The sequence below is a fragment of the Oncorhynchus mykiss genome, chromosome 24 (genome assembly GCF_057628025.1).
Source record: "Oncorhynchus mykiss isolate SJ-2025 chromosome 24, ASM5762802v1, whole genome shotgun sequence".
Lineage (NCBI taxonomy): Eukaryota > Metazoa > Chordata > Actinopteri > Salmoniformes > Salmonidae > Oncorhynchus > Oncorhynchus mykiss.
This window is the reverse complement of record NC_143045.1, coordinates 7,261,174-7,277,618: the sequence shown is the minus strand read 5'-3', so window position 1 is coordinate 7,277,618 and position 16,445 is coordinate 7,261,174. Positions and strand designations below refer to the sequence as shown.

The window sequence follows — 16,445 nt, the reverse complement described above, 5'->3', positions numbered from 1 at the left end:
CCACCTTCACAAGTGCCGTCTCAGTGCTATGATGGGGTCTAAAACCAGACTGAAGCATTTCGTATACATTGTTTGTCTTCAGGAAGGCAGTGAGTTGTTGCGCAACAGCCTTTTCTAAAATTGAGAGGAATGGAAGATTCGATATAGGCCGATATAGTTTTTTATATTTTCTGGGTCAAGGTTTGGCTTTTTCAAGAGAGGCTTTATTACTGCCACTTTTAGTGAGTTTGGTACACATCCGGTGGATAGAGAGCCGTTTATTATGTTCAACATAGGAGGGTTAAGCACAGGAAGCAGCTCTTTCAGTAGTTTAGTTGGAATAGGGTCCAGTATGCAGCTTGAAGGTTTAGAGGCCATGATTATTTTCATCATTGTGTCAAGAGATCTAGTACTAAAACACTTGAGCGTCTCTCTTGATCCTAGGTCCTGGCAGAGTTGTGCAGACTCAGGACAACTGAGCTTTGAAGGAATACGCAGATTTAAGGAGGAGTCCGTAATTTGCTTTCTAATAATCATAATATTTTCCTCAAAGAAGTTCATGAATTTATCACTGCTAAAGTGAAAGTCATCCTCTCTTGGGGAATGCTGCTTTTTAGTTAGCTTTGCGACAGTATCAAAAAGGAATTTCAGATTGTTCTTATTTTCCTCAATTAAGTTAGAAAAATAGGATGATCGAGCAGCAGTAAGGGCTCTTCGGTACTGCACAGTACTGTCTTTCCAAGCTAGTCGGAAGACTTCCAGTTTGGTGTGGCGCCATTTCCGTTCCAATTTTCTGGAAGCTTGCTTCAGAGCTCGGGTATTTTCTGTGTACCAGGGAGCTAGTTTCTTATGAGAAATGTTTTTAGTTTTTAGGGGTGCAACTGCATCTAGGGTATTGCGCAAGGTTAAATTGAGTTCCTCAGTTAGGTGGTTAACTGATTTTTGTCCTCTGCTGTCCTTGGGTAGACAGAGGGAATCTGGAAGGACATCAAGGAATCTTTGTGTTGTCTGTGAATTTATAGCACGACTTTTGATGATCCTTGGTTGGGGTCTGAGCAGATTATTTGTTGCAATTGCAAACGTAATAAAATGGTGGTCCGATAGTCCAGGATTATGAGGAAAAACATTAAGATCCACAACATTTATTCCATGGGACAAAACTAGGTCCAGCATATGACTGTGACAGTGAGTTGGTCCAGAGACATGTTGGACAAAACCCACTGAGTCGATGATGGCTCCGACAGCCTTTTGGAGTGGGTCTGTGGACTTTTCCATGTGAATATTAAAGTCACCAAAGATTAGAATATTATCCGCTATGACTACAAGGTCCGATAGGAATTCAGGGAACTCAGTGAGGAACGCTGTATATGGCCCAGGAGGCCTGTAAACAGTTGCTATAAAAAGTGATTGAGTAGGCTGCATAGATTTCATGACTAGAAGCTCAAAAGACGAAAACGCCTTTTTTTTTTGTGTAAATTGAAATTTGCAATCGTAAATGTTAGCAACACCTCCGCCTTTGCGGGATGCACGGGGGATATGGTCACTAGTGTAGGCAGGAGGTGAGGCCTCATTTAACACAGTAAATTCATCAGGCTTAAGCCATGTTTCAGTCAGGCCAATCACATCAAGATTATGATCAGTGATTAGTTCATTGACTATAATTTCCTTTGAAGTAAGGGATCTAACATTAAGTAGCCCTATTTTGAGATGTGAGGTATCATGATCTCTTTCAATAATGACAGGAATGGAGGTGGTCTTTATCCTAGTGAGATTGCTAAGGCGAACACCGCCATGTTTAGTTTTGCCCAACTCAGGTCGAGGCACACACACGGTCTCAATGGTGATAGCTGAGCTGACTACACTGACTGTGCTAGTGGCAGACTCCACTATGCTGGCAGGCTGGCTAACAGCCTGCTGCCTGGCCTGCACCCTATTTCATTGTGGAGCTAGAGGAGTTAGAGCCCTGTCTATGTTGGTAGATAAAATGAGAGCACCCCTCCAGCTAAGATGGAGTCCGTCACTCCTCAGCAGGTCAGGCTTGGTCCTGTTTGTGGGTGAGTCCCAGAAAGAGGGCCAATTATCTACAAATTCTATCTTTTGGGAGGGGCAGAAAACAGTTTTCAACCAGCGATTGAGTTGTGAGACTCTGCTGTAGAGCTCATCACCCCCCCTAACTGGGAAGGGGCCAGAGACAATTACTCGATGCCGACACATCTTTCTAGCTGATTTACACGCAGAAGCTATGTTGCGCTTGGTGATCTCTGACTGTTTCATCCTAACATCGTTGGTGCCGACGTGGATAACAATATCTCTATACTCTCTATACTCGCCAGTTTTAGCTTTAGCCAGCACCATCTTCAGATTAGCCTTAACGTCGGTAGCCCTGCCCCCCGGTAAACAGTGTATGATCGCTGGATGATTCGTTTTAAGTCTAATACTGCGGGTAATGGAGTCGCCAATGACTAGAGTTTTCAATTTGTCAGAGCTAATGGTGGGAAGCTTCGGCGTCTCAGACCCCATAACGGGAGGAGTAGAGACCAGAGAAGACTCGGCCTCTGACTCCGACCCGCTGCTTAATGGGGAAAACCGGTTGAAAGTTTCTGTCGGCTGAATGAGCGACACCGGTTGAGCGTTCCTACAGCATTTCCTTCCAGAAACCGTGAGAAAGTTGTCCGGCTGCGGGGACTGTGCCAGGGGATTTATACTACTATCTGTACTTACTGGTGGCACAGACGCTGTTTCATCCTTTCCTACACTGAAATTACCCTTGCCTAGCGATTGCGTCTGAGGCTGGGCTTGTAGCACAGCGACTGCAATTAGAAGGCATCATGTTAATGTTACTACTTAGCTTCGGCTGTTGGAGGTCCTGACGAATCGTGTCCAGATAAAGCGTCCGGAGTGAAAAAGTTGAGGAGGAAAAAACAAAAATATAAACGGTAATTAAAAAGTAAAAACTGTAAATTTGTCAGGTAGCAAAACAGGTTGGCAACAAAACGCACAGCAAATCGAAAACAAGTCTGCAAGTCAAATATCAATGCTAAGACATCAAATGCTAATAAAAAAAGTTATGAATTAAGTCACTCCTATGTAATATCCATCGATGCTAAATGTTTACGTTTTATACAGGTGTTGGACAATGCCATTGAGGGTCAGAAGATGATCGATCGATATGAGGCTCTGGCCTCGGAGCTCCTGGAGTGGATCGAGAAGACCATAGGCATCATCAGCAACCAGAAGTTTGCCAACTCCTTAACGGGTGTCCAGCAACAGCTTCAAGCTTTCACCACCTACTGCACCATCGAGAAGCCCATCAAGTAAGTCAACACTGTGCAATGACACATACAAGTATTAATTATATTGCATCAATTCTTTTTCAATCTATAGTGGTCCTATTCATTCACCAGAGGGTTTTAAACTTAAAACGTTTGTTTTATACAAATTATCACAAAATCATTTTTGGTTGCTTTGGTTTTAGGACAGGATTTAGGTTGAGTCAATAGTTGCATCCTTTTATAGTTCTTATAGCTTATGTTATATAGTATGTTATTTTCTCAGAGAATGCCTCCAGACAGATGCTTTTGATTTGTCTGATTCCCATTTGATGTGTGGTAAATACCATAACTGTTGGAGTATTCAACTTAAACCTACACATTGATGGGTGTGGGCACAGTAGTACTAGCATGAGACGCAGCATGAGGCCCCAAGCTGGCATGTCTGGCGTAACTAAGTACCCAGTTAGCCGTGCCATGTGACTCATGACCTATTTGACCAAAAGGGACTGGATCTAAGTGATTTGACACCCAAATGTGTCTCCAGACCCTTTCACTCTATGGCTAGAGGATAGACATCTCCTCTGGTGACTAGTATCTCTGAGGCCTTACCTTGGCTTCTCACCCAGCCTAGTTGCCCTGGCAGCCCTCGATGGCCAAGAGGTGGTCATCATGTGACTCTGAAATCTGCTCAGTGATGACCACTTATTATTTAGAATTAGGTTACAATTATACAGTGTGTGGAGCTAGGCCACGTGTAATGATGAATGCCTTTGCGGTGAAGGTCAAGTCTGCCGACAATGTCACAGAGAATATATTGATGAGTCGGGTAACTTACAGGGCTGGCACAATGACTGTATGATTGTGTAACCGACGACTATGGATGAAGACCGTCATGAAAAGAAAATAACCGCCATAAACCGTATTTTTGTGGGGAACAAACAGCTGACCGAAGACGGGGCGGCCGGGCATTCGTGCAGTTGTTTTGCGTTTCCGCGGTAACGTGGACTCTTTACAACGTGATGTAACTTTGCTGCTCCTTGCTGAAACAAGCAAGGTGTTGTATTGCAAACAAGTCTATGGTTGCCTAGGCAACGGCACCTCCCTGCAGCAGCACATGCAGTCAGGACAGGAGGAAAGGAGAGAATTTTTGCTATTCAAGCGATTATAATGGTGACCGCGGTCATTTGGCTGACCAATAACCGTCATCCAAAATTCCATGACTGTCACAACCCTAGTAATGTAATAATAAGAACAAATGCATGTCTTTTATCCATTTTTGAGCTGAGGGTTATTTTAAGGTACAGGATCTAGGATATGACACTTGTGATTTTACATTTCAAACGGATCCCACCTTGTGCAAAGTACTGTGTATCAGGGTATTTGTGAAACACACTTTCTGTCTTGTGCTAGGTTCCAGGAGAAGGGGAACCTGGAAGTGCTCCTCTTTACTATCCAAAGCAAGCTCAGAGCTAACAACCAGAAACCATACGTGCCTCATGAAGGGAAACTCATCTCTGATATCAACAAGGTAATGAATACTGGTATACGTGGGAATAAGGAGTGTCTCAAATGCCTGAACAGATAATGCAATAGCTGGACATGTCTTGGCAAATATAAAACCCTTCTTTATCAGTATCAGTTTTTTTTTAAATGTAGCAAATCAGTGCAAATTACTACTCTTTATGTTTGTCACCATGCTGCATTATGGGTACATTTTCCTCTGTTTTTCATTTGGCTAGGCGTGGGAGAGGCTGGAGAAGGCGGAGCACGAGAGAGGTGTGGCCCTACGTCAGGAGCTGATTCGCCAGGAGAAGCTGGAGCTGCTGGCCCAGCGGTTTGACCACAAGACCACCATGAGACAGGCGTGGCTCAACGAGAACCAGCGCCTCGTGTCTCAGGTAGGGACCACAGGGCCACAGTGACTAATGTCTCTAACATATCAGACAGGGACCATATCCTAACAGTCTTAAAGCAATAGTCTTATAATGTAGCTGTAGATTGAGAATGAAATGTCTTTAAAATGTATTTTAAGAACAATGGCCAAGTATTGTATAACATGAATGACGTTTAAATGGGCAATGGTATATTAAGATTTATTTTCATATGACTGCATTGCCCCGACTGAGTAAACCCTTCCACAATCACCTGCCTGTAGTTAAGTGATCCTCTGCCTGACTGAATGTCCCGTCCCACCAGGATAACTTTGGCTACGACCTGCCAGCGGTGGAGGCCGCCATGAAGAAGCACGAGGCCATTGAGGCAGACATCTCGTCGTACGAGGAGCGCATCGGGGTGGTGGTGGAGCTGGCTGGGGAGATGGAGACGGAGGGCTACTATGACATCCGGCGCATCTCGGCCCGCAAGGAGAACATCCTGGGCCAGTGGAGCCTGCTGAAGGAGCTGGTGGTGGGGAGGAAGGCCCGGTTGGAGAAGAACCTGGCTCTGCAGAAGACCTTCCAGGACATGGTCTATATGATCGACTGGATGGAGGACATGCAGGTGAGACAAGTATTTTGTCTTGCATTTTACGTTACATGAACACTATACTGTCTCCAAGTTGTGTCGACTCAACAGCATAGACTGTGGGTTGACATTTGTGTGCAAATGAAATGATAATGTGGAGATGCAGTACATGAAAAAACAGTGAGAAATCCTTGAGACGTTGACTTTTTAAGTTTTAGTACAGGCTACATGGTCAGGGGAAGCAGTGCTGAGTGTCAGAAAGGTGACCAAGGTCCCTCTCACCACAGGTCCAGCTCCTGTCCAAAGACTTCGGCAAGCATCTGCTGGAGGTGGATGACCTGCTGCAGAAACACAGCCTCCAGGAAGCTGACATCACAGCGCAGGCAGAGAGGGTGCAGACCCTTAACTCAGCCGCTCTCAAATTCACCACCATCGAAGGTAAGACGTCAGATGACTATGTTCACAGATCAGCTTTAGTGAGAAGTGGAATGTGCTTTGATAACAACGAGGTGATTTTGAGGGATGAAATATTTGGATTTGATAGGATTAGAAACACTGACTGGGCTGTTATGTCTCCCTTGGTCCTGGAAAAATTTTAAGAAAAACAAATGTTTTGTATTAAGAGTGTGTAGGAGTATAGTTTACTGTACATTGAGTGGTGAAGTTGGTCGTGGCACTTCCAGAGAGATCCACAAGAGGGCAATCATGACTTTCCACAACATATTTTCTGAAGAACCATTTACAATACAAAAGTGAAGGTTATTTCAATTTTGTGGATATTACAGTTATTTGGAAAACCTTATGCTCGTTTTATATCAGTAATAGGGTTTTTGTTTACATGCAAATTTCATTGTGTTTAAATACAGTCCCCCATATACACCTTTAATACAGACATATATATTGAGTGCTGTCCCCTGTCCCCTATTCTCTCTCCTTCCCAGGCTACCAGCCCTGTGACCCCCAGGTGATCTGCAACCGGGTCAACCATGTCAGCACCTGCCTGGAGGAGCTCAAGCAGCTGGCGGCCAAGCGGCACTCGGAGCTGGAGGAGTCTCAGCACCTCTGGGCCTTCTTCCAGGAGGTGGAGGAGTCCGAGGCCTGGATCCGCGAGAAGAGCTCCATCCTGGCCACCCAGACCTGCGGCAAGGACCTGAGCAGCGTGCTGCGGCTGCTCCAGAAACACAAGACCCTGGCTGGGGAGCTGCTGGCCCACCGCTCCCTCCTCCAACAGACCATGAAGAAGGGCAAGCAGATCCTGATGGAGAAGAGTTTCGGCACGGGGGGCATCCAGGAGCGCATCATGGAGGTGAAAGGGGAGTGGAAGAGGCTGGAGGACCAGGCGGCGCAGAGACTGGGCCACCTGCAGGAGGCACTCCATTTCTTCCAGTTCAGCACAGAGACGGACGACCTGCTGGCCTGGCTGCAGGACGCCTACCGCCTGGTTTCCAGCGAGGACTTTGGCCACGATGAGTACTCCACCCAGTCACTGCTCAAGAAGCACCGGGGTGTGTGCGAGGCCGTGGACAAGCACCGGATGCACGTGGTAACTCTGCGCAAACACATGGTGGCGCTGCCACTGCATTACCGGGAGCTGGACGAGGTGCAGTCGAGGATGGGCGAGGCGGAGCAGCTGTACACCGAGGTGGCCGAGGTGGCCGTCCTGAGGCAGCAGTGGCTGCACGACGCGCTGGCCGTCTACCTCATGTTCAGCGAGGTCAACGCCTGCGAGGTGTGGATCGACGAGAAGGAGCAGTGGCTCAACAAGATGGAGGTTCCAGAGAGGCTGGAGGACGTAGAGGTCATAGCCCACAGGTACAGCTCCCGTCTGGGGTGGACATCATAGGCAGAATGTTATATTTAAGTCATGCTTTTAGTTCTAAAGTTAGTCATGCGTTTTTCGGGAATCCGTTGCTCGAACCCTCCCCTCATAAGGGCGACATAACACTGTCATAGCAATGTCGTAATCAGTCATATCTAACTGATGGCTCTATTGCGTTTAAAACACACATTCTCCCTCCTCTCATGTCACACTCTCTGTAGGTTTGAGAGCCTGGACCAGGAGATGAACAGCCTAATGGGAAGGATCCTGGACGTGAACCAGATAGTGCAGCAGCTCCTGGACAGTGGTCACCCCAGCTCGACAGAGGTCAGAGGCTGTCAGGACCACCTCAACAGCAGGTAACACCAGCCCACTGTTCTCTGACTGACCAACTCTGGGGTGTATTTCACTAGGAACCAAACAGAAGCAAAAGGTCAAAACGGGGAAGGACTAATCTGAACTTTACCAACAAGAATGTTTTGTTACAGTTTGCTATGGTCTGCAGCAATCAATGCACCCCAGGTCTATTCCACAAGAAGACAATATGGGATGAAAATGGGACTTATCTGCATTGCGAAATAACATGGGAATTATGTTTAGTTGGATAGAGATTCATCAACACAGGTCATTTATTACAAAACTAAACACTACATAGGCTGCGTTTATACTGGCAGCCCAATTCTGAAAATAGCTGAACTGATTTGTCAAAAGACCAATTAATAAAAATAAATTAAAAGATCAGAATTGGGAAGCCTGTGTAAACACAGCCATAGAAACACATCTGTCAATCTATGTACAACACATGGTGCATAGTGCATTTATGATTTTTTTCCCCCCAAAGTGTTCCAGTTACCTCATTGCTAATTTCCTGCCAAATAAGGAAAGGGGGGAGGGGGGGGGGTACAGATTGGGAGCAACAGGAGCCACGATGATCACATGCTCCCTGCTGATAGAACTGGAAGGGGACCAGAGACCCTAGTGACACCATGGTGACACAGACAGACAGATCCAGAGCCAGGGTAGTGGATGATGGTTTTGGTGAAATGCTCCAGTGGCCCAGTTCCTCCTGACCTTGGCATACAGAGCCTATCTCAGGGTGACCATCTGTGTCGACTGCCTACCACACCGGGTGCAAGACCAACATGCCCAAAATGTGTTCTCTTTGGCTTTACTATATTCTCCCTCAGTCTCAAACTGTTATGGTTTTAGTTGTGACTAAGTATAGCATTCATGGATATTGTACATCTCTATGACATAGTTTCGGTAGACTTTGTCCTCTCTTGTTCAGGTTTGCTTCATGTTTTGACTATATCTGGTCAATGGTCCTATATATTATTGCTACCCTTTGAAGCCTCTGGCTCGGGGGTTTTGGCATGACGTCATGTTGGATATGCTTCGCTGAAGGAGTATAATTCATGCCTGTTCTTTTGCATGAAGACCATATTAATTGGCGTGGAAACAAGCTAGACACAGCCTGTGTCAAGACAAAACCCTTTGAGATGCAAATGACAACTAACAAACGAAACCAATGTCCCTCATTAATGCATTCGATCAATTGCACTATTGATTCCATCCTCTTGGGCTCTGTTGGTAAGTGAAAATAATATATATTTTAATAGTCTATATATTTTTCAAACATGAATTGTGACAATTGTAACAATAGTTAGTACTTAGTGTATGTTTTAGTATACTGACTGAATTATATGTGAATTAAAAGCTTAAAACAGATGCAGACTGACCCAGCCCCCTTCCCCACCCCTGCGCCCCTGTCTGTCCCCCCCCTCTCCCTACCACTGTGCCCCTTCCTATTAACCCCACACCCCTGGGCCCCTGTCTGCCCACTCCCCACCACTGTGCCCCTGTCTGTTACGTCCCCCTCCCCACCCCTGCGCCCCTGTCTGCCCCCCCCCCCTTCCTACCACTGTGCCCCTTCCTATTAACCCCACACCCCTGGGCCCCTGTTTGCCCACTCCCCACCACTGTGCCCCTGTCTGTTACGTCCCCCTCCCCACCCCTGTGGCCTTGTCTTTCCCCTCCCCCTCCCCACCCATGTGCCCCTGTCTGACCTCCCCACCCCTGTGCCCCCTGTCTGTCCCCTCTAGATGGAACCGGATCGTGGAGATGGTGGAGCAGAAAAAGGATCACCTGGACTCTGTCCTCCGTCTCCAGAACTACCTGCTGGAGTGTGCTGAGATCAAGTCTCAGATCCAGGAGAAGCGCAAGGCCATCGACGCCACTCAGTACGTGGGCAGTGACCTGGGCGGGATGCTGGCCCTGCAGCGCCGACTCTCCACCATGGAGGGGGCCCTGGCCGTGCTGGAGCCCAAGCTGCTTCACCTGCAGCAGGAGGCAGAGGAGCTGGCCATCTCGCACCCGGCCAAGGCCATGGAGGTCCTGGAGCACTTCGAGGGCATCAGTGTGGAGTGGGAGGAGCTGAAGCGCACGCTGCAGGGCTGCGAGGACTCTCTGATGGTGGCGGGGCGGCTGCAGCAGTTCATCCAGGACCTGGACTCCTTCCTGACGTGGCTGGTGCACACACAGACAGCGGCAGCTAGCGACGAGCTGCCCAACGCGCTGGAGGAGGCCGAGAGGCTGATCAACCGCCACGCGGCGCTGAAGGAGGAGATCGGGAGGTACGAAGAGGACTACGAGCGGCTGCAGGCGGTCAACGAGCTGCTGGAGGCCGAGGAGGCTCCGCTGCCATACGCAGCGCTGCAGCAGTGGCTCCAGAAGCTGGATGTGGGCTGGAACAAGCTGCTGGAGATGTGGGAGAGCCGGAGGGAGGTGCTGGTGCAGGCGCACATCTTCCACCTCTTCCTGAGGGACGTCAAGCAGGCCGAGGCCTTCCTCAACAACCAGGTCAGTTATCCTCTTGTTAGACATCCCAACACCAATATATCTATCAGCAATATCTAGTAGTTAGGCCTACATACTGTATGTTATGTGCTGAGTCAATTCATCCCAAATCATCTTCAGCTAATCTGTGTTATTAGTCAGTAATTCTTATTAAACATGAATTGCTAAAGACAGTACAATATGACTTCTGACTGTACTAGATTTGGATGCTGTGGAAGCGCAGTGCTATTGCAGTGAGGGTCAGTGCTATTACAGTGAGGGTCAGTGCTATTACAGTGAGGGTCAGTGCTATTGCAGTGAGGCTCAGTGCTATTGCAGTGAGGGTCAGTGCTATTGCAGTGAGGGTCAGTGCTATTGCAGTGAGGGTCAGTGCTATTGCAGTGAGGGTCAGTGCTATTGCAGTGAGGATCAGTGCTATTGCAGTGAGGATCAGTGCTATTGCAGTGAGGATCAGTGCTATTGCAGTGAGGATCAGTGCTATTGCAGTGAGGATCAGTGCTATTACAGTGAGTGGCCAGTGTTCTATAGATGTAATGCTGGCAGGGAAAACCCCAGGAATGCAATCTTAGAAAACAAGGTGCTATCTAGAACCTAAATGGGTTCTTCGGCTGTCCCCATAGGAGAACCCTTTGAATCATTGTTTTTTGTTCCAAGTAGCTCCCTTTTGAGTTCCATGTAGAACCCTTTACACAGAGGGTTCTACATGGAACACAACAGAGTTCTAACTGGAACCAAAAAGTGTTATACCTGGAATCGAAAAGGGTGTGGAAAGGGCATTGTGGAAATAATCAGAGGGATATTTTTATAGTTACACACAGCACAGTATACAGTGTGCCTGTGATCCCTAGCCTAGATGTGGAATTCATAGGTGGCTCCATAGCAGGAAATCCCAGCAAGATGTGATATTGGATATGACAGCACAACCAACGACCAGTCGTAAACCCGCAACATTGCAGGCCTGCAGCAAAACTAGTAGCTATCTTCTTGCACACTATTGTGAGGGAGGCAAAGCTTTGGCAATTTGGTCTTCACTGTGCCTATTAGGGGTCACAGGCTTGAGTGTCTGTATGTGGGTGTTTATACAGTATAATTGATCATGTTAAAATGTAAAAAAATGACATTGTTTTGCATTTAGTATCACAGTATCTCTTCCTTTATGTCATGTGTGCGACTATGTACAGTATAATCTATAGGCTGTGCTCTGCAGGCTGGAATATATGCATACTTTATACAGTGCACTCCATTGCAGGGTCTTTACATGCAGAAGATTCCAGTTGAAATGTCAAAAGGCACGCATTTCCCCTGACTTCTCTGTCCGTGTGTCGGAGCAAGTCTCTTCTGGTTTGGTTACAGACCTTTACCACAGATCCAGTTCTCCCTTTAGACCCCACAGTCACCGAACTACAGGCCAACGGATTTATTTTTGAATAGTTGTCAAACAAGGTGCCGCGGACTCGTTTTTTTGGTCTTTCGCCCATGTTTATCTCAACCTGTCTACCATACATGTAGGAATGTCCTTACACTATCGCTTTGCTTTACCTGTCATTGTGTTGAACACAACAATTCAGCATTCACAACTCAGACATCTCGGGCAGAGCTTTGTGGTCTGAAATAGAGCCTGAGAGGGTTGCTATTCTCATGCCATTCATTGATCAGTAAAACATTGTAGGGTTCCTTGCCAATAATGACTGAAACCTGACCTCGTTATAGTCCTTAGAGATCAGTTTATTTGTCATTCAGCCTAAATAGAATCTGCACCTTTTGCATGTACTAAACATGCTAATGTAGTTACTGATAAAATGCCATGAGATGATACCCATGTCTGTGAGCAAGGTTTCCCCCTACATACCACATAAGAGCTTACTACAGTAATATTCCCATTTTCTCTCTCAGTTTTACTTATATTCCCTCTACTCTCTTGTCCATTCTCCCCGCCCCCCTACCAGGAGTCAGCCTTGGCCCACGTTGAGCTCCCCGCCACGGTGGAGACGGTGGAGGCTGCCATCAAGAAGCACAAGGACTTCACCACCACCATGGAGCTCAACCTGCATCGCATCAAGGCTGTCATCGAGGCCGGAGAGAGCCTCATTAGCCAGAGCAACATCTACTCGGACCGTATCAGGGAGCGTGTGGACACCCTCGCCAACAGGTGGGTGGCGACATATAGGACTGTTCTTGTCTGACCATGCTATTGTATGTCAAAGCCATGTACAATCTTTCTTAAACATCTTTGACTATACATAGAAGAGCACGGCGGAATGAAAATGGAGGAATGAAAATGAAATGTGAGCGTAGGCCGATCCATATAGCAGCATGGCTGAATATTGACCTGTCCTTATTTATACAGGGGAGGGCGCTATGGTAAAGTCTGAAACGCATGAGGTAAAGGTAGAGGTATCACTTGTCACTTAGCAGAGGCACAGTACCATGCAGTACCAGTCGAAAGTTTGGACTCACCTACTCTTTCCAGGGTTTTTCTTTTTTTTTGACAATTTTCTACATTGTAGCATAATAGTGAAGACGTCAAAACTATGACATAACACATATGGAATCATGTAGCAACCAAAAAAGTGTTTATCAAATCAAAATATTTTTTAGATTTTAGATTCTTCAAAGTAGCCACCCTTTGCCTCGATGACAGCTTTGCACGCTATTCTATCAACCAGCTTCATGAGGTAGTCACCTGAAATGTGCCTTTCAATTAACAGGTGTGCCTTGTTAAAAGTTAATTTGTGGAATTTCTTTCCTTATTACGTTCCTTCTTAACTGAGCCAATCAGTTTTGTTGTGACAAGGTAGGGTTGGTATACAGAAGATAGCACTATTTGGTAAAAGTCCATATTATGGCAAGGACAGCTCAAATAAGAAAAGAGAAACAGTCCATCACTACTTTAATACATGAAGGTCAGTCAATACAGAACATTTCAAGAACTTTTAAAGTTTCTTCAGGTGCAGTCGCAAAAACCATCAAGCTCTATGATGAAACTGGCTCTCATGAGGACCGCCACAGGAAAGGAAGACCCAGAGTTACCTCTGTTCATTAGTTACCAGCCTCAGAAATTGCAGCCCAAATAAATGCTTCACAGAGTTCAAGTAACAGACACATCTCAACATCAACTGTTCAGTAACAGACACATCTCAACATCAATTGTTCAGAGGAGACTGTGTGAATTAGGCCTTCATGGTTGAATTGCTGCAAAGAAACCACTACAAAAGGACACCAATAATAAGAAGAGACTTGCTTGGGCCAAGAAACACGAGCAATGGACATTAGACCGGTGGAAATCTGTCCTTTGGTCTGATGAGTCCAAATGTGAGATTTTTGGTTCCAACCGCCGTGCCGTTGTAAGACGCAGAGTAGGTGAATGAATGATCTCCGCATGTGTGGTTCCCACTGTGAAGCATGGAGGAGGAGGTGTGATGGTGTAGGGGTGCTTTGCTAGTGACACTGTCAGTGATTTATTTAGAATTCAAGGCACACTTAACCAGCATGGTTACCACAGCATTCTGCAGCGATACGCCATCCCACCTGCTTTGCGCTTAGTGGGACTATAATTTGATTTCAACAGGACAATGACCCAAAACACACCTCAAGGTTGTGTAAGGGCTATTTGACCAAGGAGAGTGATGAATTGCTGCATCAGATGACCTGTCCTCCACAATCACCCAACCTCAACCCAATTGAGATGGTTTGGGATGAGTTGGACCGCAGAGGGAAGGAAAAGCAACAAGTGCTCAGCATATGCAGGAACTCCTTCAAGACTTTTGGGAAAGCATTCCCGATGAAGCTGGTTGAGAGAATACCAAGAGTGTGCAAAGCTGTCATCAAGGCAAAGGGTGTCTACTTTGAAGAATCTAAATTAGAAAACATATTTTGATTTGTTTAACACTTGTTGGTTACTACATGATTCATAGTTTCATAGTTTTGATGTCTTCACTATTATTCTACAATGTAGAACATAGTGAAAATAAAGAAAAACCCTTGAATGAGTGGGTGTGTCCAAACTTTTGACTGGTACATTATATGAATGCACTATGGGTATTGAAATATTAAAATGCTGTTCAAATATGAGTTAGTTATACTGTAGTGATAACGAAGTGGTCTTAGGAGCAGGTGGGCTTCATAAACACAACGGTACACAGAGGAGACAAAGCATAAGCAACCGAAAAGAAACTCCCCTCGTTGATACTTTCTTTAACAGCAGAGCATGACATTCATACTGATGGGTGAGGCAAGGAGGGGCCTAGTTACCCCGTATTCAGCTCTCCACCCCAACAATAGCATGGGGCGACCACATGTTAGGGAGATATTTAGATGAGACCGTTGGGGGCGACTCATGCCTTTACAATGGACTGTTGTTCATTGTTGCTCGGTGTGCTGCACCAAAGCCATCGACATCATAGACTTACAGTTGCAGATACCAGTAGAGTGATTGATGAAGTGTGTGGATGAATCGAGCAGTGTGTGAATGAATGGCTTTATGTTTCTCTCCTCCACAGAGGCAACCAGAACCGGGAATTGGCCCAACAGTGGCTGGAGAGGCTCAACGGCCAGTGGGGGCTCCAGAGGTTACTACAGGACTGCCACGAGGTAGGACAAAACACAAATAGTGTCATGACCAACACTGGCATATCAATAACCAATGGGAGGTTGTATGGGTTCATGAAATGGCTGGGGTACAGAGCTATACTGTACTGTACATGTCTCTGCCTGGGACCACATGGGGTCAGGCTTAAACCTCCAGATGAATATCATATTGCGGGATCCTTCAGTGATATAAACTGAAACTCTGCTTAGCTGGGTGGGTTCTTGTCCTTCCTCAATCTTTATATCAGGGGTGACAAAATTGTTAATTTGTTTCAATGTAAGTTGAAGGATTTGAGCCAGCCGGCTGCTGTGTTAAATGCTTAACTTGGGGATGTGAGTGACAGACGAACTTGACTCATCTGAAGTTCCGACGTGATTGGATGTTGCTGGATCTTTCTGACGGGACAGTCCACTTCTGGCAAACCCGTTGAGAGAGGCTGACCTAGTTGATAGATACTTGTCATACGGTTGTAATTTGGTTGCAAAGGAAGAGGATGCTTTGCTGCGACATGACTTTGACTGCCATGTTGAAGCTGTGTGTCTGTGAGTCAGGACAGCCATATTCAGTGTCCAGTGCCCAACCTGGACGCATCAGCTGTATCAGGGGTTCCCGAGTGGTGAAGAGTCGCTGCAGACCCTGGTTCGATTCCAGGCTGTATTGCAAGCGGCCGTGATTTGGAATCCCATAGGACGGCACACGATTGGCCCAGCGTCGTTAGGGTTTGGCCGGGGTAGTAAAATAAGAATTTGTTCTTAACTGACTTGCTTAGTTTGATAAAATGTTTTAAATGAAAGGGTATTATAGTGTGCCCCAGAGCTACCCTAACTAACCCGGAGCTTTATTCCGTTTCTGCAACTTTCTCTCTGCCTGCCTTGCATCGAATAATTCACCACCACCTCCCTTCATCGTTTGTTCAGGGGAAAGGGCAGTGTATCTGTGTGAGAAGGCTTCCCTGCCTGTGTGTGGCCTACTGTATGAGAGGGATACACACTGCGACAGTTTGTACGAACGTGCAGAACCAAGTCGGTAGTGTGTTCTTAACTTTTACGCTTTCTATACAGCTGTACTGGCTTGGGAAGAAAGGGTTGATGCACGTCCAGCAGCTGGTTGTTACCCTGCTCCATTCTGAACCACAATTCCAGCAGAATTCTAGACTTTCCTAGTTCACTTGTCTATTGGCAGCGTCCCAAAAAACGTAGTGCATTATACACTTTAAAGGGAATCGTTTCCCTATAGATATGAGATGGCCCTTTTTAGCTCTATCTGTCCTGTTCTTTGAGTGAGATGGTAAGATGGAGCCATGAGGGGGAGGCCTGGTCACCCTGGTGATGACCCCCATGTAGGGACATCACATTGACCTGACTGTGGACTGGAGGCAGAGGCTCATCATCTCTAATAGCAGTGTTACCACTGGAGTCCATTTGATGAGCACCATTCCTATACTTCCACAAGCTGCTGCCTCCCAGTC

At 46.5% G+C, this 16,445-nt stretch overlaps 1 protein-coding gene across 7 annotated transcripts in view; it reads left to right on the top strand.

Moving 5' to 3' along the window:
• The window catches only part of LOC110503306 (spectrin beta chain, non-erythrocytic 4), a 71,397-nt gene that overhangs the window by 23,188 nt on the left and 31,764 nt on the right, over nt 1-16,445 (top strand). For all 7 annotated transcript variants that reach the window (XR_016491303.1, XM_090218161.1, XM_036961363.2 and 4 more), the window contains exons 9-18: nt 3,106-3,293; nt 4,662-4,779; nt 4,991-5,149; nt 5,448-5,750; nt 6,002-6,152; nt 6,656-7,526; nt 7,755-7,892; nt 9,636-10,392; nt 12,336-12,538; nt 14,889-14,979. Coding sequence is in view for 6 of the 7 variants with exons in the window: in XM_090218161.1 (XP_090074287.1) it covers nt 3,106-3,293; nt 4,662-4,779; nt 4,991-5,149; nt 5,448-5,750; nt 6,002-6,152; nt 6,656-7,526; nt 7,755-7,892; nt 9,636-10,392; nt 12,336-12,538; nt 14,889-14,979 (2,979 nt within the window). In the remaining variant the exon portion in view is untranslated. The remainder of the gene's footprint in view (nt 1-3,105; nt 3,294-4,661; nt 4,780-4,990; nt 5,150-5,447; nt 5,751-6,001; nt 6,153-6,655; nt 7,527-7,754; nt 7,893-9,635; nt 10,393-12,335; nt 12,539-14,888; nt 14,980-16,445) is intronic.